This window comes from Stylophora pistillata, chromosome 1, assembly GCF_964205215.1.
Source record: "Stylophora pistillata chromosome 1, jaStyPist1.2, whole genome shotgun sequence".
Taxonomy (NCBI): domain Eukaryota; kingdom Metazoa; phylum Cnidaria; class Anthozoa; order Scleractinia; family Pocilloporidae; genus Stylophora; species Stylophora pistillata.
Window position 1 is genome coordinate 30006866 of NC_142519.1, and position 26380 is coordinate 30033245.

A 26380-nucleotide genomic window follows, 5' to 3' on the forward strand; every position below is an offset into this window, starting at 1 on the left:
AGAATTATTGAAAAAAAAAATGGAAAATCGGGTTAAGGATTGGCTATGGCAACTTGGATCTATTAATTTGGAGAATGAACTCTTAGATTTTACCCCGTTTTTTGTCAAATTCACTGAAAAAAAAAATGGAAATTCGGGCATATGGGAACCTTGGGTATTATTCACTTGTAACATGAAGGCGATTTACCCCATTTTTCTCGAATTCGCTGATCAAATGGGAAATCGGGGTAAAGATCATCATATGGGAGCTTAGCGTGTTGGCTACTTGCGGATGAATTCGTAGAATTAATCCCGTTTCTCCAGAATTCATTGAAAAAAAAGAATGGAAAATCGGGTTGAAGATGGCATATGGGAACTTAGAGTCTTATCCTCTTGTAGCGTGAATCCTCAGAATTTACTCCGTTTTTCCAGAATTTATTGAAAAAAGAAATGGAAAATCGGGTAAAGATTGAGTTAGTGGGAGCTTCGTTTTTCTACTCGTTGAAAAAAAATGGAAAATCGGGGTAAGGTAGATGAGATGTGGCAAGTCAATGGAATATATTCCACTTGGAGAATGAGTTACTAGAATTTTCTCTGTTTTTCTGTAATTCCTTGAAAAGAATTCCAAAATCAGAGCAAGATGGCATAAGGGAACTACCGGTATTATCCGCTTGTAGCACGAATTCTCAGAGTTTACCCCGTTTTTCTAGAATTAATTCATTAAAAATAAAGGAAAATCAGGAAAGATTTAACATGACAACGTAGGTTACATTCCACTTGCGGTATTAATTCTAAGAATTTACCCCTGTTCTCTAGAGTTCACTTAAAAATAAAAAAAATTGGAACAACATCGAAGCAAAGATGGCATTTGGGAACTTTGGGTATTATCCCCTTGTAGCATGAATTGTCAGAGTTTGTCCTGTTTTTCTGGAATTGATTCACCGAAAAAAAAGGAATTCGAAAATTGGGGTTAAGAATGGATATGACAACTTAGGATATACTTCGCTTACGGTATAAATTCTCATAACTTACCGTTCCCTTTTTTTCTGGAATTCTTTGAAATAAAAATAGAAGACCGGGTTCAAGATTGGATATGGAAACTTAGAATGTATTCTACTTAAGAGGTGAGTTTTCAGAATTAACCCCGTTTTTTCCGAATTTATTAGAAAAAACGGAAAATCAGGGATGTACAGACTGTTATAATTCAATCAGCGCGTTGGAATATATTTTTTTTATGACATGAATTGTTTTTTCTTTAGAATTCTCTGAAAATAATGAAAAGTCGGGTAAACATTACACATAACAAGTTGGAATATGTTTCATTTGCAGGATGAATTGTCCGATTTTACCCCATTTTTGGCATATCCCACATGTGGGATTAATTGTCAGATTTTACCTTATTTGTCTCTAATAAACGAAAAAAATGGAAAATTAGGGTAAAGATTTCAATATAGCAACTAAGGTTTTATTCCACTTGCGTGATGAATTGTCAGAACTTATCACGGCTTTCTCGGGACTCATTGAACAAATGGAAAATCGGGGTAACGATTGGACACGGCAAGTCATGATGTTAACCAATCGAATTTTCACGATTCCCGTTTTTCTTCAGTTAATTGAACAAATCGGGGTAAAGATTGGATATGGAAAAGTTATGATATTATCCACTTGTAGGATGAATTGTTATAATTAACCCCGTGTTTCTACAGTTGATCGAGAAAGTGGAAAGTTGCGGTGAAGATTGGATTTGGCATGTTAGGATATATTCTAATTGCTGGATAAATTGTCAGAATTTATTGCCTTTTTACGAGAATTTCCACATTCAGTGAAAAATGGAAAAAGGGGTTAAGAATGGATATGTCAAGTTTGGATGTATTGCACATGCAGAGTACGAGCTGTGAAATTGTTTTGATTTTCGAATGCAATCAAAACATGGAAATAGGGATAAACAGTTATATTGCAGTTGTAAGTTAGATCGCTGGAAGTGCACCCTTAATTCGCGTAAGAAAATTTTGGGTCGGGGGGTAGTTGACGGAAGGCTATCCCCGGGTGAAGTCAATAATTTTAGCCGGTACTTTGTAGGATCCCCTCCGCAAAGCCTTAGGATTATTCGACAAATATCACTTAGTTTGAGGAGATTATTTTGCTGGAAAAGAGAATGTAGCCTTCCCCATTAAATATTTATCCGTATGCAAGTTTTGGTGTTATGTTTCACCACTGTGATGTTCTGATTGTTGAAAAGGGTCTGCATATTATTCACACCCCTGGAATTTAAGTCAATTTAGCGTTAAAAAGTCTTCAGGCAATGGGAAATTTTCCCAGAAGTCGCTGTATACACAGATGCACGTATGTATGCCGACGATACTCACCTGACCTTTGCCACTAACAACATAGAAATGATCAATGATGTTATGAATCACGACCTATCCAATGTTAACACATGGCTCACTGCAAACAAATTGACTCTAAATTCATCTAAAACTGAATTCATGTTAATTGGATCGCGACAAAGGATAGGTACCTACGATACTTCCCCTAAACTAATCATAGGTGGTGACATAATTAAACAAGTTAGCTCAGTCAAATCTCTGGGTGTGCATATAGACGAAAACCTTTGATGGAATATGCACATTGAAAAAATAGCCAAGAAAATCGCATCGGGCATTGGAGCAATTAAACGTTTAGGCCCATTGTTAATCGAACCACGCTTGGGTCCTTTTTCAATGTCTTAGTTCAACCGTACTTTCATTACTGCAGCGAGGTCTGGGGGCATTGTAACAAGGGTCTTTCGAATAAGCTCCAAAAGTTGCAAAACCGGGCTGCCCGTATTCTGACCTTCTCCAGTTATGACACAAGCGCTGATCCTCTTTTTATGCAACTTAACTGGAGACGGTTAGATACTCAGCGACAAATACAAGTGGCCACCATGGTCTATAAATCTATACATGGTCTTACGCCCGACTATCTTGGTTCTCTTTTCACTAAATATGATCCTCCATATAATCTAAGGAACTCTGAAAACAAACTAGCTGTTTTATTGCCCCGCACCAATTTCCTGAAAAATAGCTTTAGCTATAACGGTGCGGTTATCTGGAATAGCTTGTCTTCTGAATTGCAGCAAGCAAAATCACTTCAATCTTTTCGAAATGGTTGTCGCAATTTCTTCGTCTGAATCGACAAAACGCACACGGCATCTATGTAAAGCAGAAGTTCTTTATTTTTTTCTATTTCACTTTTAAATTTTAGATCATGTTTACATAGATTAAAGTAGATTGTAATTGTAATAATAGATTGTTTTCTTATTTTATCTGATAGATTTACCGTGTCTAAATAAAAAATAAAGTTAAAAAGTTATGCATGTGCATATTATTTTATCTGATAGATTTACCGTGTCTAAATAAAAATAAAGTTCAAAAGTTTAAAGTTCAAAAGTTATGCATGTGCATATATTGACGGCAAACTATTGATTTATCTTTGCTTGACAAGCAAAGTGAACGTCTTCGTGAGGGCTACGGGTACTATTCACCGCCAGATAAAGCATTGTAACAGAATAATTTAACAGTTCATTGCAAAAGAAGCCCTTGGTGACTTAGGATAAACTACTGTCGTCCCATTCCAACGTGCTGCCTATTTACTTGTGGAACCGAAGGAGAACTTAACATGACATCAATAGTCACTTAGTAAGGCTTCACAAAAGAAAAATCTATGCCAGCAAAGGACAAATCTTAAGTTTCTCTTCCAAATATTTAATGTCTTCCGATGACATTGACGTACTAATATGGCTTTCCTATAAACAAGATCATTGAGCTCACTTAAAAATAAAAATAGAAACAATATACATTAAATTTATATCCCTGATAGAGTAGTTTTCCAAGAGATTATGATTTCACATATTTGAAAAAAAGAGGAATTACTGTGTGAAATAGATATATAGCTTGAATATTTTAAAAGGGATAACTTAAGTATAGGTATGTGTCGGAAAAATGATCTTCTCCCTTTCTTTGTTTCTCTCTTTTCGTTTGCTCCTCCCTTTTTCTTTGTTCTTCTCTTCCTCTTTCCAGCTGCTCTTCCTCTTTCCAGCTGCTCTTCCATAACTATTTCTTGTTCCAGCCAGTCCATGTTAATCACATGCTCTTCAAAACATAAGATATGGTTCACTTAGTAATATCAATATACGACATTTTACAAAGCTGTTTAGCCCTGAGCCTCTGCGGTTTAATACTTCCTTCAAAATCCGTAAACATGGCCGTCCAGTGATGGCCTTTGTCAAAAATATCACCACCAATGTTCATACTAGAGATACAATAACGTTCACCCTAGAATGTGCACATGAACCATTAGGGAGAGTGCTAATATTCTTTGATATGCCTGATACCTAAGTCACTGATTAATAATTTTTAAGTAATGTTATGGGTGAGAAAACAGTAGATTGATTGCTTCTCAGGGATGAAATGCACCAGTACTTAACTACGCCAGACACCCTCATCTGAAGTTGTGTGTAATTCACGGCAGCCTTGTTCACTGGTTTTATTTCATGATAGGCGATAAACCTCAAAGCAACTTCAAGAACTCCCTTAGAACATTCAATTTAAAAGGGACGATTTCCTGTTGAGTTGTTAGGTTAGCCAAAATTCTGTTCTATTCTGAAAGTATGAGAAACCCTCTCAGGATGGCAGAGGGGAGATTAGTTTATCTCACCATGTGGTCCTCAATCTTGAGCCATGGTAGCCAACTCAGCAAAAATTGATCAACAATCCTATTTTAAAGAGAACGAGAGAATATTTGTGGTTACCAGTTTGCTCAGCTCCCAGGTATTCAGAGAAAAACATAAGAGGATATGCAGAGGCTAAAGCCACTGTGTATCAAAGTATTCACTTCATTATATAAAAGTAATGTAAATTTTTCGTTTTTAGGGCAGATTTATATGATATGACTTAATTGCATGGGACAAGCTCAAGGTTACTTCCCACTTTTACGGGTTTCCTTCGGGAAAAAAATTGTTTGCACACTACAGTTGTTTCACTAAAACCTTAGCAAACTATATATCAGAAGAAAGCTTCATAAATGTTTACGATAAAAATATGTCTCAAGCAACTTTTCTTTTAAGGATGCGTCAAGATCCAATAAGGCGTGAAATGACCGAAGGGTCTTCTATTGAATTTATTGGATATGGGATGCTGCAGCACGAGCTAATTCGCTGCACAGTCTTATTCACACTTATCACACAACACCTGTGCAAAGCATGTCAATTAAAAATAACAAATATGGAGAGTGCAGATTACTTTCAATAATTTATAGTGCAAGCAATTTGTTTCTTACCATCATTATTTTGTGTTTACTTTCCATTTACAGACTCAATTGCATGGCTGTAATAAAAATACAATTCAAAAAATTTTACCTATAGTTACTTCTTAAAGTAAGAAATCACAAGACTAAACAAAAAGTGTAGAAACTTAGACATACCTAGGCTAAAACTCTGATTCAAATATAAAAAACTACCCCCCTGCAAAAATAAAAATTATACCAGTCTTTGATATCATCCTGTTACTCTCCAATTTTTTTCACTTTTCTTTTCTTTTAATTTTGTAAACACATATCATGCTTCTTCTCAATGGCAAGAGCCTGAGTTTCCAAGAAAACCCAAATAACCAGAAAGAGTATTGGCAACAAAGATAACCAAATGAGCAGTGGTATAAAACTAGAGCTTGGAGCAATTAACCGATCTGAATGACTGCTACACCCCATTCTTTTTTCCCAGGTCTATGTAAACTACATTTTGAGCTAAGAATGCAATACCTTGCCAAATATCTACTAGAATGACTCTATTAAAAGTGTGCATGATCATCATCTCTTGCTGAGATAGCACTCTTCACTTCAATGTTTTTATTATTACACATATGGAGGTTTTGGTAAGATTGTGGAAAGGAGGGACAACATTTGAGCAGCTAGGAGGGACCAAAATGACAGTGTGGCAGCCATTTATTCCCACTTGGATAGCAAAGTCTGGGGAACTTTCCCCTTGAAATTTAAAAGTTTGGATGTACAGAAGGGTCCATTTTTGGTTGCTATTTCCCAAGTTGGCTAAAAATTATAGCTACTATGAGGCAGAGTATGTGAAGGCACAGTGGCCTCATGGTTAGTGCGCTCGACTCTGGATGGAGTGGTCCAGGTTCAAGCCCTGGCCGGGACATTGTGTTGTGTTCTTAGGGAAGACACTTTACTCTCACAGTGCCTCTCTCCACCCAGGTGTATAAATGGGTACCGGCAATTTAATGCTGGAGGGTAACCCTGCGATGAACTAACATCCCATCCAGGGGGAGGTAGAAATACTCCTAGTCACTTCACACTACAGAAACTGGAGTTAAGCTCCGGCCTAATGGGCCACTAGGCTCATGAACAGACTTTACTTACTTTACTATGAGGGAGAGTATTGACATTGAATGAATGAATAGAGTAGCTTTTACTTATCTGAATACACAACCATTATACATAGCAATGTTCTCTCTGTGATGTCTGTGTGGCCCTTGATTGATTTTTAGCTTTGCCTTGCTCAAAAAATGAAATTGTGCTGAGGACAACATTAGATTTTGGGATATGGTGCTGTGATTTCTAACACAGAATCTTTAATGCAATTACTGAGAGCAAAGGAGTTAATTACTGTATTTATCCATGTATAAGTTGACCCCCATTTTCAAGGTTGAAAATCAGATTTTTCATTATTTCTAGTAAAGAAAAATTCAGATCGACAGAAATTTCCCATATGGTTGATCTCTTATTTCTGAGAATGTATTGAAAACACAGTGAATTAAAAAAAACTGCAGAGCAAAATGTAACCATGTGCCGTGAAGTTTAGTAGCACTTGTTTACATCCCCACGATTCATGATTTAAGCATATACAACCACTTCGATTTACTGGAGAAGTAATTCACCATCTTTTGTAAATCGTTTTGAAAATGAAATCTTCATGCATTTAAATAACCTTTTGAAAGGAGATTTAGTTGACTGAAGGAACACCGAAGAGCTTCGATGGATCGCTTGATGAAAACACGGCCATCTTGGAAACTACACAATATTTAACATAGATGGTCCACGCACATAACAAACAAGACCGCAATAGAAAACAGCATTTGCCAGGTCACTAAGTTACTGTAATTATTCGCTGAAAATGAGAATTCAGCACCAAAGCTGTAAGGAAAATTGTCTGCTCTACAGATCAGAAAATACAATAGAAATCAGCCCCACTAGGTTTCTGTTTAAGCCACATAAAATATTATTTCAAACTTTTTCATCGATGAAGAACGCACTGAAAACTGACAAAACTTGAACACAATTAGAACTGGTTTTATGAACCTGGTTTTCCTAATGGACTTCAGGCAATTGTTATGCTAATTTATTGGATTACTTGGGTCAGGTCTTTATCTATGATCTGTGTAAAAGACGAGGGTGATTTTTTGGGCTAATTTTTCCGTCATAAAGAGTCGACTTATACACAGATAAATATGGTGATACTTCAACGATAAATGTAGAGCATGGCAATCAATGAAATAATCAGTGTCTAATCATGAATTAGCTCTTTGCCAGTGACAAGTTTGCAAAATTAATATTGGAGAAGGGTACATTACTTCATACAACAGTTACTGTGAAACCATCATACTGAAAAATATGGCAACTGCTACACTCAACCAGACCTCTTTGTGCAAGAAAATCCTGGAACCACTCATAAAAACAAGCAGTAAAGGTCTGAAAAATTTAAACCTTGCATATGTTGTTGTTTTGTGAAATATTGCTTTCTACATGTGCCTTAGCCTATGAGTAATGGTAAAATGTACAGGTGCCATCTTTGTCTGTCAGTGGATTGAATCTATTGGGTGAACACCAGAAAAATAATAATATTTATACAATTAAAATGAGGGTTTAGTATAGGTATGCTGTGGTTCAGTTTCATCCTTAGTTTAATTCTTTTACTTCTAATAGAGGCCAAATTAATGGTGACACATCATCTCATCATAACTTACACTCTAGGAGCTACATTTTATCTTTCTTTACACAAAATGCATTTTCATTCATATCATTAACAAAACCAGAGGAAAATTATGCTTACACCAAGGACAAAAATTAATCACAACATTTACCTTAATTTCTATAACTAGTGCATACTTTTCCAAGAAAATGTTTACAATGGAGCTTACCACCTCATTGGCACTTTTTTTTACTTTGCTTTGCTGCTGGTTGTCATCCATGCCTGTATGTATGCAATTAAGTAAGGGTGAAAAGTTTAGTATTTTCTTTGCAAAGATAGTTGCAGCGAGTGTCTCCCCTAATATATGGATCACCAAAGGCTCACAATGAAAGCCAACAAGACCAAGTTCTTGCAAACACATGTAGGAGCAATAATTGCTAATAATAGGCAATAGTCTGTATTGAATTAAGTATTCAATTGTGCATGAATTAGTATTTATTTCATTTCAATATGTGAAACACATAGTTGAAAAAGTATGTAAAGTGTGGTAACATATAACATGCACATTATTATCATATTCCTTATGATTTAGTTCAAAGGGCTTTATTCTAAATAGATCAAAAGAAAGAAAGTGGCTTACGTCAGCCACTGATTTCAATGAAAAAGCACGTATTATTAAGTGAAGAGTAATTTTGCTGCAAATCTGTCATCTTCTGGGCGAGCAAAGAGAATGATTTAATGCATTGTAACCCAACTGTTTCTTGCTGGAGAGCATGGGAGAGAGCACCCTATCCTTTATAAAAGACAACAGATCTTCATCATACGTGTCAACAGTTTGTGAGTTAACTTTCCAGGATATATGATGTTTGACATCAACCATACCGGTGGTTGAATTTTTGCGTAATCCCATACAATTACAATGAATACATGTCTTCAATTGTCTCCATATATAATAACCATCAATGTAGACACTACGAGATTGCTACATGTAGCATAACAAAAATTATAATGCGGCTGGAAGAAAATCACAAATTTTCGGTCATTGAAACACGGAGATCTGTCTCGTGTTTTAATTATGTATAATCTAGTTTTGCATGTCCCAAACAAAATAATAATAAAAAAAAAAAAATTATCCCTCGACACAGAAGGATTCAATGAATCCAGGTTAGTAGTTCCACTCGGACGCTTTATCTGTATTAACATCTGACAGTAGTTAGCCCGAAACTTGAACGCGATCTTTGAAGAATGGTTGTAATATTTTCATTTAACAAAAATACTAGCATGAAGTGCAACCGAAACCTTACCGTACTAGTTCCGATAGAAAAGCACAACTTCGATCACCAACGCACTCCAAACTAATAAGGGAATCGAAGCCACGAGGCAACGTCAAATTCTCGTCTTCTTACGCTTTCCAACTATCGAAAAAAATTTCGCCAATAATTCGCACTTGAAAACGCAACCAGAATCTTAATCTATCACCAATCCGAAGTGTCCCAAACGACACCAAGGATAGCTCATGAAACAAGGATATCCCGTGAAATTCTTAACCTTCGAGCGCGGAGATCTTAACGATCTTCTTGCAATTCATATTTTTGCATTGCATCTCTCCCCTAGTTGGGAAGTGACAAACAAGAGACACGTTCACAACGCCTTTTGATTGGAAGAAATAAAACCACATTCTATTGGTTATTAGCTGAGAGGACATAACTGCAACGGAGGACACAACTGCAACGCTACAGACTGCTACTAGAGAGAAGCCTGGGCTATAGGTACCAGTACTTTGATTTCCGCGGAGGAGGCTCATTAATATTAAGTAGCTTAGTAACCACTCCAGAAGGTTGCCGCTTAGGCTGCAGGCTTGCATTTTGTAGCCAAGGAAATTTAGTCAAGTACAGCAACACTATCTCAGATGAAAGGCCCTTTCTGTAACCTCAGTGGTTCTCTTGTAAGACCAATCCTAAATGTTGATCTAAGAACTCACATATAACTGACTCAGTAATTTTACTAGGAATACTTAGCATTGTTAAGGGTCTATAATTACCACATTCCTCCTTCGCACCACTTTTATAGACAGTTGTGACTTTGCCAACTTTCCATCTACTTTCCATTCTGCTGATGTTGGCTATGCAGTGGCTGATCTCAGTATGGATAATCTTCATTTCCTTTGAGGTAATATTGTCGGGATCATGTGCTTTTCTAATGTTGACATTTTTTAATTTATGCAGAAAATGCCTGTCTTGGAGGGGTATCTCATCAATAGTTGGAGTAACTCTATTAATAAAAGTTAAAGGTGAACCACTTGACAGTTGAAAATTTAGGGCAAGCTTCTCACCCATCGTAGCAAAGAAAAAGTTTAAAGCATCTGCTTTATCTTTATCCTCGTGAACTAACTCTGCCATGCTCGTTTCGCACAGGACCAATTTTCTTACCATTATTCTCTTTCCTGGAAATCTGCTTCACGATCTTCCAGAAATCGCAGGATCCCTTTACTACATTGCTCAACTGATCTTTTCAATACTCTGCTTCTGTTTTCCTCATGAGTCTACTGACTTTGTTCCTCAAAAGCATATATTTCTCCTTGTCTGCTGGTTTCCAGTTTTTTGGGACTTGCGTAGCTGTTTGTACCTCTGATTCATAAGTTTGCGTATAGCACCGTTTACCCATGGTAGTGACTTTCCTCGTACCCTTACTTTTCTCTGTGTTAAAAAATCTGCTCTAATGCCTTTGTACAGAGTTTCAGCCATCCAGTAATTGTCGTCAATATCATCAAATATGTTACAGGCATGCCAAGGAGATAAGGCTACTGTCTCATTAAATAATTTTCCGAAACAAAATAAACAACGCATTGAAGCGTAGGAGAGGGAATTTCTGCCCTTTATACATAAACTACAGCGTTGGAAATGTATCTTTCGTGCTCTCGAAACTTCCCACGCGCTTCATATCTCGATGAACGCACGCTGACGTATGAACCAATTGTTAAATTCATGCATTCCAACCCTAACTTACTAATTACCTGAAATCGCGTGCAGAAATGATAACGATCCACTCCAGGAGTTTCAATAACATTAGTTATAAGCAGCCACTGAAGGTTCAATAGGCGGCTGTGACCACTAATATCACTTTTTATTTTCATGAATGAAGTCCAAACAGACGGCGGTAGACCCGCCGGTAACCGGTTTTTATTGGAACCCCTGCAATCTTACATTAAATAAGCTCATTATTTTGGCAGCGAACTAGACGATAGGCAAGTTTATTTATGCCATGACAATTATGGTAGTCCAGAATTTGGAAGCCAGCCATTAGATTGAAGTGCGTTAGCAGTTGGAAAAATATTTTTTTTCATTCACAACTACAAAGTTCAGTGGCACACTGCGCATGGGAATAAAATTCTTGGAATGTGGTATGGAAAAGTTTTCCGGAAATTAAGTTGGCATGTACTTTGCGTTAGAGCATGATCCCAAAAGTAAATTCTACTTTTTTTTTCTGTTAACAGTGGCAGGCACATCAGAACCTACTCAAAGAATTGTAATTTTCTATTTATACTGTATATCATTATAATTTTTAGAACCTTCTTGGTATATGTTATGAGTCTTGGGACCGTATTTTAGTCATTGTTATTCTTATTCTTAGTCACTGTTATTCCGGGGATCGTATTTTAGTCGTTGTTATTCTTATTTGTTATTAGTAACTCTAGTATATTGTCTTCGAAAAGCCTCCTTTGGGGAAAGTCAATAAAGTATGTATGTATAGACCACTTTCATAAATGGCTGCCGGATTAATATTCTTTTGTTTAAATTTGAATTAGCCCTTCTGGCCTCGCTTGAGATAATGTATTCTTTTGAATTTTGTACTGGAGAACGAGGTAAGAAGGGCTAATTGAAATTTAAACAAAAGAATATTAATCCGGCGGCCATTTATGAGAGTGGTCTATGCATGTATGTAAAAGAATTTCATGATAGCTTCAGCGAAACATGGCATGCCATCATGTGACGTGCAACACAGCTAAAGGATTCGTCTTTCAGTCTCGATTGTCTGAACCAATCATGTATCAATCGGAAAACTGACGTATTTCTCCTCCAATCAGACCGAAATGAAGGTAAATATGGGAGTGGTGCCCTGTTCAAGTTGTCATTGACATCTCGCTTCCAGTGCCCGACGAACAACGAAGATATCTCAGTGGCCCTCAGTTGGTTAGGTAGGTCTTTGTCTCTGATTTTGCATCACTAGAGCGGTGTTATGGCATATCAGTAGAGTACAGAGGTTCCAAACGCATTCTTCATACTCTTCCATTTCATTTATGCTCAAAATGTTGAGAAAATAGGATTTATCAATAACACGATCGATATCTCGTGACTTCATCGTGCAGAAACTTCAACGAAAGCGATAAATGCGATGGAGGAAAATTCAATGATGAAGAGCACAAAAGAGGCGACTGAGTTTGGCGGAACATTTTTCAATTGTTCTTCATTGTTCTTCAGTGGGTTGTTTTTGTTCACTTTCCACAAATAAGGGAGTGTGTCTGAGAAGTAAATGAAAAAGAAAGCTGTTCCTTTGTTCACTGATTGATTTGTCGTCAAGTCGAGAAATCTGTCCGGTCAGTGCTTCGGACGCTCTTCCACGGAGCTGTACAGGAGACTTCTGAAAGGCTAGGCTGTTTAACTAGATCTGTAGTGACAAACTTCTTGCATACTGCTAAGATAGGAATGTCAATATGTGATGCTCATCTGTTATGAAGAAAGATATAAATAAAAATGGCGAACTTGTTTTCATGTTGTTTTAATTTATCGTTTCATAGGAGCCAAAAAATTTACCCCTTGTGCTTGAGTGTGAGGTCCGTGACCCATGAGCACCCGTAAGTGTGTTTACCCATAAGCCCTTGCGGCAAGAAAAGAGGGCTAGAGAATAAAGAAAGCACGTGGTTTCAAAGTTTTTTCGGCGACCGAGTAACATGAGCAGTGGTCAAAGTAATCATCAGCAACTTTTCAGAATGTAAGGATACTTCTTTGGGATTGTTTCATTGTCCTTGTAATACACATTTGGCTCATCTTTACAGAAACTCTCTTTCTCCTCCTCCATTCTTTGCCTAAAATCGTGTGCTAGCTCCGTCCTCCGCACAAACTTCTACACTCGGAAGTTTTAAAGGACGAGGCCCTCTGAAGGGTTCTTGGGATATGGGTTATTTGGGTAAAAAATTATAGGGATAAACTTAAAGCATAAACTTTCCTCTTTCAAAATAAATTTCAAACTAGCTTTTCTTGATATTCGCACTTCACACAACCGACATCCAAAGTTTCATGACGACAAATTTTGAATCCTTGTTGATCCTTGCAAACATTCTGGAGCATTAGGATTGAACTATAATACCCCAAAGTCTTTCGTTCACTTAAGATATCTGGGAAACAAAACTTTAAGAAATTATTAGAGACGATCTGAGACTTGATAGCTTTTGATGGACGTAGTGACAAAGAAGAAAAAATGTCCTTTAGTCGCGGCTTCTTTTCGAATCGGGAAATCGAAACTCTTCCGCAATCTTGGAATCAAAAATAAAAGGGATGAGTCTCCAATGAAACTGTGGTGTTGCGCCATTGAGGGGAGTTGCAACATAATTTGGTTTATCATCTAGTTGACCAATTTACCACCAAGTGTCGGAAATAGCGCGTTGTCTTTGTTAAGTCAGGATTGAGTGACAAACCCGTTCTAGAATTGCAGGATATAATTTTTCTATTGTAAGGGTAGAGCTTAATTTTCTCCATTCATTCGGGACTTAACTCAACACATGGATGTACTGTGAACTGTGACTTGTAGATTCTCTTCGTGATAAAAAGCGTGATCCAAATATACTGTAAGATTTGTCGTGGATCATCATTGCAAACGGGGGCATTCGCGACATATAGAGATTCTAAGCTGACGTTACAAACGTTAGCACTTCGTCAGAGTAAATGGAGGAATTGAGGGTTATGGGTTGTTTATAGGTAGAAAATTCGAGCAATGCTATTGATGGGAACGTGGTAACAAAGAAAACAAGTATAAATGAGTTGAATGAAAAGCGTTTGTTGATACCGTGAGGATTACGAGTGCTGAATTGAAATGTATTGAATAAGTTGCACTCACGGAAAAATGTTATACATCGGCGAAACAGGAATTAAGAGATGACTAGGCGACCGATTCTGAGAACACCTCAGTGACGTAGAGAAAGATGATAAAGACACTAATCTTCCTATTCAATATAAGTAAAGTACTCTGTATGTTAGTCTGCAGCCTTCAGTTTCCCTACATTTTGACAGCATGGAAAGCTGTAAGACTCTGGAACAAAAATTTACCCTTCTTGATCACCATGTTGGATTACCTTGGATTTGAAATGCTAATTGTCTGTTTATTTTTTTTTTCCTTTTTCTTTAAGAGCCATGAATAAGAAAGAACGCTTTGCAGCTGAACCTATGGGATATAAAACAGTTAAAAAGCTCCCTGGCATCGGTCGTGCAATTGGGAAACGGCTGAACGACGACGGAATTTTCCGAGCAAAACAAGTTAAAGAAAAAGTGGGACATGAAGGGCCCGCATACCTTCAAAGATATGGAGCCAACGCTAGGCATCGTAGGAATGTTGACGAGGCTCTTAAAAATCAAGATGAAAACTACATGGAATGACGATCAAGAAATTTAGTCTGATTAACTTTCTCGCAACAAAATTTAATGTAGTCTAGTCTCTTGTATTCTAGAGAGTATACATTTTGATGCAAACACTTCGAATTCACTCCCTACTCATTCTTAGTTTAGGCTATCTAGCTAGCTAGATAGTTGGAAAGCTCCTTTTTGGAGTGGGATGGAGCGAATGCAATATTTGCAAATTGTTTTTTTTTTTAAATCTCAAATATGTACACCATGCCAGGGATTTCATTAGAAGCCGGCAACTAGCGATAGAACTCTAACGGCTACTCACCACAACGGAGCCGACCAGGCGGTGTGCGCACTCTGATTGAGTTGCTTCATGGTCGTAAAACAAAAATTGAGTCATTTGCATCTTGACGCGTTGGAGTGAACTTGTCTGATGGCAGCGAGATAGCGTGAATATAGGTGGATTTTAATGGAGATTCACTGTCTGTTCCCGTTCCTTCGACAGTTGAAAAATTTGAAGGGCTTGCGCGACTCCGGTCATTCATCCGTGACAAATTCGTTCTTAGGAGGCAACTGACGTTATTGAGAAAAATTCGAAACTGCAATCTGCTTAAGAATCTCGACACAATTGGCAACAGTTACACTCGTAACCGATGGCGGGATGAATGATTTCAGAGTCAGAAATTATATTTCTAGACACGAGCTATTTTAACAGGGAATTGACCCCTGACATGCAAACGCATATTAAAGAGACAGAGACCTTGGTAATGAACGAACTTTTTCCACCAAGCGTAAATATGGGATTTGTAAAAGAAGCCCCACGCCTCTTAAGAACGAATTTGTCTCGCTCCACGTTTAGTAAAAACGTAGAGTTTCAAAATACCCTCCAAGATTAGAGGAAACCTAGATGAGGGTTTTGAGAAACATAACTCTGGAGTTATTTCTGCAGGAGAGAAGTATACGTACTGGTAGTCACTAAAACGAAGACCCCCAAAACGAAGACCCCCTACCAAAACGAAGATCCGCCGCTTTTTCTAATAAATACTCTGATTGTTTAACCCTTCAACGTGTGTTCAACTGCTCGAGCTCCTAGGGTTTCTCATCACAGTCTACACGTGACTTTGCCCTGAAAGGTTACATACACAAATGGTTTCACAACATCGGGTGTAATCCAGCTGTAAAGGAAACTCTCCTGATAAGTCCAAGCTTCAGACAATAAAATTTCTCGGGCAAAATCGGTCACATTTACTGACTTCTACGTTTTGCCGACGGATAATAGAAGATAAGACTCTGGTAAAATTTTTACCAACTGCAAAACCATAGGAAAAATACACAGGACAAAGCTTGCATAATGCCATTTGTATTTAATGTTTCCGGAAACTCATTTGAGTGACATTTCATGAATGATCATGTTGATAATTTTAGTTCTTAAAAAAAGCGGCGAATCGAAACAGTATAGCGAACGGATGACAAAACTGAAGTTATAGTTCCCAACGCGGCTATTTTTATCCTGGAAGGAAATTTGATCGGGGAAGATTTTGATCACGTGCTAGGGAACCACTTCTGAGCCGTGAGCGCGCGTTACGCAATCAACAAAACAACGCTGTAAATAGTAATTTTCGTCAAGCTTCATCTAAACACTTGATTACCATTGGGCCTAAAGCTTACCTTTTCTTCTCAAAATCGTTATGAAAAATTTAGTCGGCGAACGGCTTGCCCACTGGGTCCTTGCCCGTCGGGCATGGAAGGAGAGGAAGTTACTTGCCCGAAGGGAAAATCTACTTGTCCCGGACGACCGGACGGCGGTTTTTTCGAGCCCTGCGCGTTTGAGCGCGTTCAGACAGAGCTGTTGAGGAAGGATCAAAGTGGCCATAGAAATCTTTGAAAGGCTTCAAACTACGACGTACAACGAATCCGACGCTCTCCAATACCGGTCTCAAATTACGTGCTAAAAAAACACTGCTTGCTTTTGTCCTTGAGAACGATAGAGTACGCAACAAATACGTACGGAAAACGCTTCTACACATTCAGAATATATCAAATTACATTTCCCTCCACCTACTTACTTCCTAATATACGCCTACTTCCGAAATTAATTAAATTCCTGCGTGGACTGAAGTAAACTGTGGTTTCAATCATCTCAGGTGGTCCTTACATCCAGTAAATTGTGTGAACGTCTTTCAAAATTTTTGTGAGCGTTGGTAAACCCTTTGATTGTACAGTTCCATTGAATTTTCACAGTTACTTATTTCAAATGACAGTTATAATACTTAGAGCGTCGGCAACTAACATGGCTCCCGCTAGCATAGATTACTCTTACCACAGAAGTTGAACATTCCTTCGCACTTACTAGTCGAAACGCGTTGCATACCTGTATTAGGCCCAGTCCCCTCGCATCACAGCACATGGCGATTTTCCAACATGGCGGACGGAGGCAGTGAAAACATGTTGGAAGCAAATGTTGAACAACAACTTTCTAGGATCGTGAAAGGTAAGGCAATTTTAGTGCATCTGTCCTGCTTTCCATTATATTGATGGTCCAAAAATATTTCTTGCAGACGTACGCTCCGGAAACCTAGATCTTGTTGCTTTTGTTGAAGAACTAGGGTTAGTAAGCGTTCATCCATAATTATGCATTGAGTGTAGTAATTCGAGGTTATGTAATCTGTTATACTTAGCTAAACAAATTTTGGAAAGAGTACCATATAATCCCATACATTAATCATGCATTCCACTTCTTTGTCTTTCACAACAAAACTTTAAAAACAAAGCCTACTAGTCTAAATACATAATTAATATATGGGGTTAAATCGTACTCTTGCCCAAATTTTTCCTTTTCATGAATTTTAAAGGTAAAAAAAGAATAGAACATTCAAAATCCCTTGTTTCTCGATTTTTTAAAGAATGCTTATTCGATTCACGATGCCATCATCTTATCCAAGTGTATATTTAAGGCGCGCGGAATATATTCGGGCATTGGTGAGTGTTATTTACAATAATAATAGGGCTGGGTAGAGTCAGTTTCAAGGTACTCAACCGCTAACCAGTATTATTTATAATGATAACAGGACTGAATTGAGTCAAATTTGGTCTGTGATCATATATGTGACAAACAACACCGGACGACCATAAGGTGGAGATCGGATTGGACAACCTTAAGTCTCTTGATCAATGAATGAAAAGAATGACATCACTTGAGAACGAAAATAGCCATTTTTCTAGTATAATCATAAAAACATAACAGGTGACAGTTAACAGTTACTTTTTGCTTCCATCAAGAGATAATGAACCCAACAGTCTGTGTAAAAGCATGTGAAAATGATATGTGTACTGTTTGGTTACATAACCTGCAAGAGGCCTATGAAAATGATATATTACACTGTCCACTCACAATCATGACGCACACACACTCCATTTATATCTCAAACCAGGTTGCTGATAACCAGACCCAACTAAGAATTTTATAATAGTTTTGATTTACTTGTATTTTTATATCCATGTTTAGGCCGCAGTTGACCAGTACTGATGTAGATAAGAGGTGCCATGGTGTGCGGTTGTTGTCTGAAGTCGTGCATCGCCTTGTTGGGTTTCAATTTAAAGAAAAAGAAGGTTGTTATAGTAAAATCTTTAGAATATGAGCCTGTTATAGGCTCTTTGCTTTAACTTATTTTGACCAAGTGTTAATTTTGCTCTGTCAATATAGTTAGGGTGGTATTTATATCTAAAAACTAATTTTATGATCTGCCCACACTTTTCTGACCTATGGCAAGTTCTCCCACTGATTTTACCCAATGGGAAAGTAAATTCTGTTTTCATTAAACAGTAAGTGCTCTCAAGGGAGAGCTGGGTGATTTAGAAACAGAGCATACTCTTTCTGTTTGCAACAAGAAGGGATTGCAACCAGAGAGGTTAATACACTGATTGCAAAAATGTACATTATAAAATGAAATTAAGCATAAATTTAAAATGGTTTAATAGAATCTAAACTCAGATCAGATTTTTTTTGCTCCACCTGGTATAAAATTCATGAAAAATAAAAAGTGAGAGTGAAAAGGTGCCACAGTCTGTGGGAGAAGCCATGGTTACTGTGAGTACCACCATCCATCCATGAGATGCTGTTGACTTAAGGATCTCAGTTCAAAAATAGAAAAAAAATTTATTAACTTGCTACAAGTTTTTGAGGGGTAACTCTAGTGATAAGAGCTGACAGAAAATAGAGCACTGTAAGAATTCTTTAAGCAGAAGAGAATCCAAGGACCATCTGATCACTGGCCAACCTTGTTCTCAGGGTCTCTCATCTTTGTGCCCCTTGGAGCAAGAGAGCAGAGGAGCAGGAAGATGAGAGGCCCTATCTTACAATGAGTTTCGATGTCAAGTTAATTATTAATAAGTTTCTTTGTTTCTTTTTTCAGTGGCATTGTTTTGTGAATTTCTGTGTGATAGACTCAAGGATCACTACACCATTATTCCTCATGCCTTGTTTGGTATTCTTGCCTTGGTATGTGGACTTTATTATTTTTGGCTGAGAAAAATATCTTCCTCCAAAACCTAACAACCCAATCAATTACTTCAGATACCTTCCCTAACAGATCGATTTGAAATTCTTGATGATGTGTCAAGGCTTTACCTGTTGATAAGGTGTATGTTGTGTTAGGGTCATTCCACAGTATTTTGCATGTCACGGAGGGGACAATTCAGAGGAGAATATCATGGATAGCTCCCCAGCTTAATATAACTCAGTTCACTGAGGACTTCTAATGGACAGAACAGCTAATGATTGTTTTAAATCAAACTATTTCCAAACAACTTCTTCCACATTTGGGGGGAATTAGTCATTTATTTAGATTGTCACAGAGGGGACCAGAGAAACTATGAAAACTGAAAGTTAAAATTTAATCTCAGATTTCTGTGAATGTATAACGGCAGCAACAATAATTTAGTACATAGTTTATTTAGATGTTAATCAACAATAAAACTGCCTTAAATGGAAAAGATTTACTGACCTTTGAAACATTCGAAGGGCGCCTTCTGGTTCCATAGCTGGTGCTGAACCCTTAAAGTTTGCCTTGCAAGAGGCTCTGTGGTCTGCTCTCCATGCAGTAGTTTCTGGGGTGTCAGGATCATTTTCATGCTCCCTGCACTTGATACAAACTTTGCTTAGGGGCTCAACATCTACCACTTTCCCTGTATCCATGCTAATAGCACTCACACAGCCATTTAAAGAAGAAAAGCCTCTTCTCTGCCATGTTCCATCAACAGACACTCCACATCTTGCTATGCCCTCATCTGAACCTGGCTTGATATCGTGAATCTCTCTTGCAGTATCACGCATTGTCTCCAGTGAGATCTTCTTTACTGCTCGGAGTATTTCTTTATTATGGCGAGCATATGGTGTAGGTCTAGGAGGTGGCGGCATGTTCATAAGTCCACAAAACCTCTTACCTGCCGCACGTCCACAACCAACAGATCTTGAAGCATACACAAATCTTCTGTTTACTTCAAAGAAACGGCCTATTTGAGCTGAAGTAAAGAATTCCATAGACCAACCACACGAGCAGCAAAGCAAACGAAGATTCGAGGCACAACCTTTGCGTTTCATAGCTTGCTCTTGTAAAATTAAATCACAAACAAAGCATTCTTTGCATGGCATACATTCCATCACAGAAGACAAAATTCTCATATCTACAAACCGAAATCCACTTATGATTGACTCCTTACACTCCTTGATACCCTCAGAAGATGCGGTGGTCAGACCTGCTGGAATCTTGCGGGCAGAAGCTGAACATTCTTTCCCAAGACCTTTGGTGCTGACACTCGTTTTTTCCTTCTTCGAACGCTTCGATTCAGTAGAGTACTGGTTTCCACGATATTTACGCTTTTTTGTGTAACCAGAACGAGCCTTTGGTGGCATTGATAAATAAATTATCAAGCAAAATCGCAATAGGAATAGAGTGAACGAATACGACCAAAATGGTGGATGATAAGTTGGGAAATAGTGTCGCCACATGTCATCCGCCATTTTGGGTGCTCGTAACTCACTGCATGTATGCCTGATTGAAATGTCAATAAACAACGGGAATAACCAGGGAGGGGTCCCAGGAGAAATTCCGTCGTTTCCTTTTGACTGCAACTGCGTTTTGTTTTCATAAACAAACCGTTGCTATGGTCGTTGCTAAGGTGAAAATTCATACTCGCTAAGGAATTTAGCAAAATTTTTGACTTTACCTCCTGAATATGGAAAAAAGGAAGCTGTAGAATGAAAGAGTAATGGTTAAAGATACCAAAAAGCACCATTTTCAAAATGAAAGTTTTTTGACAAAAAATACAAATTTTTGAGTGGAAGACCACCTTAAAAGGTAATGTTTATTCTATCCTGTCATCAGTTACGTCACTACGGAGTCACATGAGATGCGCGCGCATGCAGCTGGTCAGTGTTGGTTTGCTAGTTTAGATCTTCAAACTTTTATTTTCTACTTGTTAATACAAGGAAAATATCCACAATCCTGCGCTCCTTTGGAATCCTTTCGACAAAAATTCCAAGTTTAAGGTAGGTGGAAGTCCATGATTTTTATTTTTCCACAAATTTCAGCGAAAACATCAGGATGAGCGATTTAAATAATGCCGCCCCTGAAATGGATGAATCGCACGAGGACACCTCACGAAGCTCACAGAGCGCCGAGGAGGGCAGCCTTAATACACAGCCTTAATACTTCTACACTCGGAAGTTTTAAAGGACGAGGCCCTGTGAAGGGTTCTCGGGATATGGGTTATTTGGGTAAAAAATTATAGGGATAAACTTAAAGCATAAACTTTCCTTTTTCAAAATAAATTTCAAACTAGCTTTTCTTGATATTCGCACTTCACACGACCGACATCCAAAGTTTCATGACAGCAAATTTTGAATCCTTGTTGATCCTTGCAAACATTCTGGAGCATTAGGATTGAACTATAATACCCCAAAGTCTTTCGTTAACTTAAGATATCTGGGAAACAAAACTTTAAGAAATTATCAGAGACGATCTGAGACTTGATAGCTTTTGATGGACGTAGTGACAAAGAAGAAAAAATATCCTTTAGTCGCGGCTTCTTTTCGAAGCGGGAAATCGAAACTCTTCTGCAATCTTGGAATCAAAAATAAAAGGGGTGAGTCTCCAATGAAACTGTGGTGTTGCGCCGTTGAGGGGAGTTGCAAGATAATTTGGTTTATCATCTAGTTGACCTATTTACCACCGAGTGTTGGAAATAGCGCGTTGTCTTTGTTAAGTCAGGATTGAGTGACAAACCCGTTCTAGAATTGCAGGATATCATTTTTCTATTGTCAGGGTAGAGCTTAAGTTTCTCCACTAATTCGGGACTTAACTCAACACATGGATGTACTGTGAACTGTGACTTGGAGATTCTCTTCGTGATAAAAAGCGTGATCCAAATATACTGTAAGATTTGTCGTGGATCATCATTGCAAACGGGGGCATTCGCGACATATAGAGATTCTAAGCTGACGTTACAAACATTAGCACTTCGTCAGAGTAAATGGAGGAATTGAGGGTTATGGGTTGTTTATAGGCAGAAAATTCGCGCTATGCTATTGATGGGAACGTGGTAACAAAGAAAACAAGTATAAATGAGTTGAATGAAAAGCGTTTGTTGATACCGTGAGGATTACAGGTGCTGAATTGAAATGTATTGCATAAGTTGCACTCACGGATTACGTTGGATTTGAAATGCTAATTGTCTGTCTGTTTATTTTTTTTTTCCTTTTTCTTTAAGGGACATGAATAAGAAAGAACGCTTTGCAGCTGAACCTATGGGACAAAAATCAGCGAAAAAGGTCCCTGGCATCGGTCGTGCAATTGGGAAACGGCTGAATGACGCTGGAATTTACCATGCTAAAGAAATTCAAGAAAAAGTAGGGGATGAAGGGCCCGCATGCCTTAAACAATATGGCGCCAATGCTAAGCATCGTGGGGATGCTGATGAGGCTTTTAAAAGTCAAGATGAAAAGTTCGGGAAATGACGATCAAGAACTTTTGTCTGATTAACTTTCTCGGAACAAAATTTAATATACTAAACACTAAAATATATGAACTTCATATATTTCATTGTATCTTAAAATTTAATGTAGTCTAGTCTCTTGTATTCCAGAGAGTATACATTTTGATGCAAACACTTTGAATTCACTGCCTACTCATTCTTAGTTTAGGCTATCTAGATAGTTGGAAAGCTCCTTTTTGGAGTGGGATGGAGCGAATGCAATATTTGCAATTTTTTTTTTTTTGAAATCTCAAATATGTACACCATGCCAGGGATTTCATTAGAAGCCGGCAACTAGCGATCGAAATCCAACCCTTCAACGTGTGTTCAACTGCTCGAGCTCCTGGGGTTTCTCATCACAGTCTACACGTGACTTTGCCCTAAAATTAAACTTTCCTTCATTCAATGATCAAGATAGAAGATTTACCACACAACCCTTGCGATTAGTTAATTTTCCTTCACTTAGGAAAGTAGATTTACAACACGATTGAGCACATGTGATAAATGTCCTTGCAGTAGTAACGCCATGTAACGTAACACACTAAATGCAACAATGAGCCTTTTCGCTTCATAAAAGGGTCTCAAATTAAACACCATCACTTAAAATGCATAAAACATTTGTACCGTTGGAGCACGTCAGGGCTCGAAAAATATTTGAATTACACCTTGCCCGTTGGGCAAGTAACCCTTCAGTTTTCCTTGCCCGGGGCACTTCCCTGCTTGCCCAAGTTTTCAAACTAATTAACAATTCATGAACAGAGATTTACTTGGATTTTAGCTGGATTTTAGCATCAAAGGGCTAGCTTCGTTTTCGTGGTAGAAATATGCGACTTCTCAGTTTTCACCTACAATTTCTACAGTTTTAATTAATACATCGCTGTCGAGTAAAGTTTTGTAAAGAGAAACCGAAACATTCTCGCGGGAAATTGCTACAATTTAGAAATAAACACAGCGTTTTCTGCGGTGGCCCACAGGTGCCACTGCTGCACACTGTAAAACAAACATGTTTCTAGAAATGAGCCTCCTCCGTAGAAATGAGCCTCCTCCGTAGAACTGAGCCTCCTCTGTAGAAATGAGCCTCCTCCGTAGAAATGAGCCTCCTCCGTAGAAATGAGCCTCCTCCGTAGAAATGAGCCTCCTCCATGGAAATCAAAGTACTGGTACCTATAGCCCAGGCTTCTCTCTAGTAGCAGTCCGCCTTTTTGATAGTTGCGAATTTTTGCAGCTCATGTGGCGAAAGTTTGGGCCAGTATGTCATGGCCAATTTTTGCCCCAAATGTGGCGCGAAAGTGTATGCAGGTTAATGATTGTTTCTTTTTCTTTTTTTTTCTGTGTTTGAAATGTGATTTCATATTTTATATAAAACCTGATAAATGATGATGTTCTAATAATGTTCCTAATCAAGTCTTCATCAACGTTTATTTTCTTTTTCACATGATTACAGCCCTGAAGTCTCCTTTTAAGAGTGGGAACACTCATAGTGATGCCATGGTAGACCTGTATGTAGCAGATCTCTGATTGTTTTATAATCATAACCCAAATGAAAATACTTCTCTATTACCACGCTCTGTATCACATTGAACTCTAAAAAAAATATAATGTTTAAAAACTATTTGTAACTGCCAAGCTTGTTGGTAGCACAAGTACCCCAGTATTTCTTAGTATTGCTAATATTCAAAGAACACCAAGATTATGGGGTGCCTGTGCACCCGGATTAATTATATTGATACCCTAGTCTATACTGCAACAATTCAAGTGAAATAGGTAGGCCACCAGTAATATTTTGGGAATAGTTAATAAAGATAAGGCCTTGACAGCACACATGAATATCCAACTAGAAAGTAAAATATTTCAGAGAAGACAATGTAAACAAGCTACACTGTAATTCTTAAAAACTTTGTTGTTTTCATTGCCTCTTTTGCATGGAGCAGGCTAACTTCATTTAGCTGTAGTACTCGATCATCGTTTATCAGGTTTCATATAAAAAATAAAATCACATTTCAAACACAGAAAAAAAAAAGAAACGATCATTAACCTGTGTGTACTTTCGTGCCACATTTAGAGCAAAAACTGGCCATGGCATACTGGCCCAGACTTTCGCCATATGCATATGAGCTGCAAAACTCCGCCATTATCAAAAATGGCGGACTGCTGTACCGTTGCACTTATGTCCTCTTGTTGTAGATATGTCCTCTGACATAATGTGATACAATGGCCAATCACATCCTGTGATCTATAGAGCGACACGCGGCTTGGGACTGGTTAAGAGGCTCCGTTGCAGTTATGTCTTCAAGCAAAAGTGCTCGTTCAAGGGGGTCGGGATAAGTAGAAAATTTGACACGTATGAGCAACTTCCAACTGATCTCAGGAAAACATGTTGTTCGCAATCTCTCACATTACTTTCCTTGAAGTTCTATCGCTCCTTCGTTAACGCCGTGTGATCGTATCGTTCTTCTAATCTAAACGTCCTAAACGTAGAAGAGCAACTTGCTACGTAAATAACAAAGCGACTTTTGACCAAAGGATGCGTTATTGTTCACGCTTCATTTGCAGTCTTGCTTTATTTACAGACGTCATTGTTCGACTTGCGACTTCAATGAAAACATTTTACCCATATCACAATTGTTTTATTTTCTTTAATAGTTGAAGATCATATATTGTGGTTCGTCGACATAAAATTGTATATTTTTGACGCTTCGCTGATCTGCTGGAGGTGAGATCGACTGAGAGGTCAAAGTTGTGATAATTTGTCTGCGTCACGAAGTCTTCCTTCAATCACAGAAGTTTGGCCTTCAGTTGTTTATTTCCAATATCGTAGGTTTTTGCTCTATGGCAAAATCTGAAGTAGTAGATTGTGAAAATTTGAAATAGTAGATTGTGATGTGATTTCATTGCGGTTCCGCTGATTTTAGCTGTACTTTCTTTAGTTCTGTCTCTAAATTTCATTACGGTCGGTTCCGCTGTTTTAAGCTGCTCTTTTCTTGTACTGTTTCTAAATTATTGTCGGATTTGTTGCACTTTTGGGCGGATTTGTCATAATTTACCCCGTTTACGACAAATTCACATAATGATCAAATCGAAAATCGGGTAAAGATGGCTATGGCAAGTCATTAGGATACATTCCACCTTAAGGACCTAAAGGATGAATTTCACAGAATTTACCCTGTTTTTCTAGAATTCGCTGATCAAATAGAAAAACCAGGTAAAGCGGATGGCATATGGAAACTTAGCGTGTTAGCCACTTGCGGATGAATTCGTAGAATTTATCCCGTTTTTCTAGAATTCATAAAAAAATGGAAAATCGGGTTAAAGATTGGCTATGGCAACTTGTGTTCCAATTAATTGGGAGGATGAACGCTTCGACTTCACCCCATTTTTTGTCAAATTCACTCAAAAAAAAAATTGGAAATTCGGGATAAAGATAGTATGTGGGCACTTCGGGTATTATTCACTGTAACATGAAGGCTCAGAATTTACCCCGTTTTACTCGAATTCGATCGCTGATCAAATGGAAAATCGGGGTAAAGATGGCATATGGGAACTTAGCGTGTTAGCCACTTGCGGATGAATTCGCAGAATTAATCCCGTTTCTCCTGAATTCTTTGAAAAAAGAAATGGAAAATCAGGTTGAAGACTGGATATAGCAACTTGGGATCTATTTCATCAGGGAGGATGGATTCTTAGATTTTACCCCACTTTCCTAGAATTTGTTGAAAAAAAAAATTGAAAATTGACAGATATCGTATGGGAACTTCGGGTATTATCCCCTTGTGGCATGAATGCTCAGAATTTACCTCGT

General features: G+C 38.0%; 1 protein-coding gene and 1 long non-coding RNA gene across 2 annotated transcripts; one reads left to right on the forward strand and one right to left on the reverse strand.

Annotated features, from left to right (window-relative positions):
* Positions 1-3171: 3171 nt before the first annotated feature.
* LOC148742029 (uncharacterized) lies at positions 3172-8159 on the reverse strand. Its single transcript, XR_015999843.1, has 3 exons — positions 5296-8159; positions 4675-4732; positions 3172-4109 (listed from the first exon to the last, which is right to left on the reverse strand). It is a non-coding gene; the product is annotated as an uncharacterized LOC148742029 (long non-coding RNA).
* An 8692-nt stretch (positions 8160-16851) lies between these two features.
* On the forward strand, positions 16852-22714 carry LOC148742030 (MMS19 nucleotide excision repair protein homolog). The gene is made up of 6 exons (XM_088756548.1): positions 16852-17041; positions 17109-17157; positions 18056-18159; positions 18963-19048; positions 20287-21097; positions 22318-22714. The coding sequence occupies exons 1-5, from the start codon at positions 16972-16974 to the stop codon at positions 20359-20361; spliced, it is 384 nt and encodes a 127-aa protein (XP_088612674.1). The 5' UTR covers positions 16852-16971; the 3' UTR covers positions 20362-21097; positions 22318-22714.
* Positions 22715-26380: the final 3666 nt, after the last annotated feature.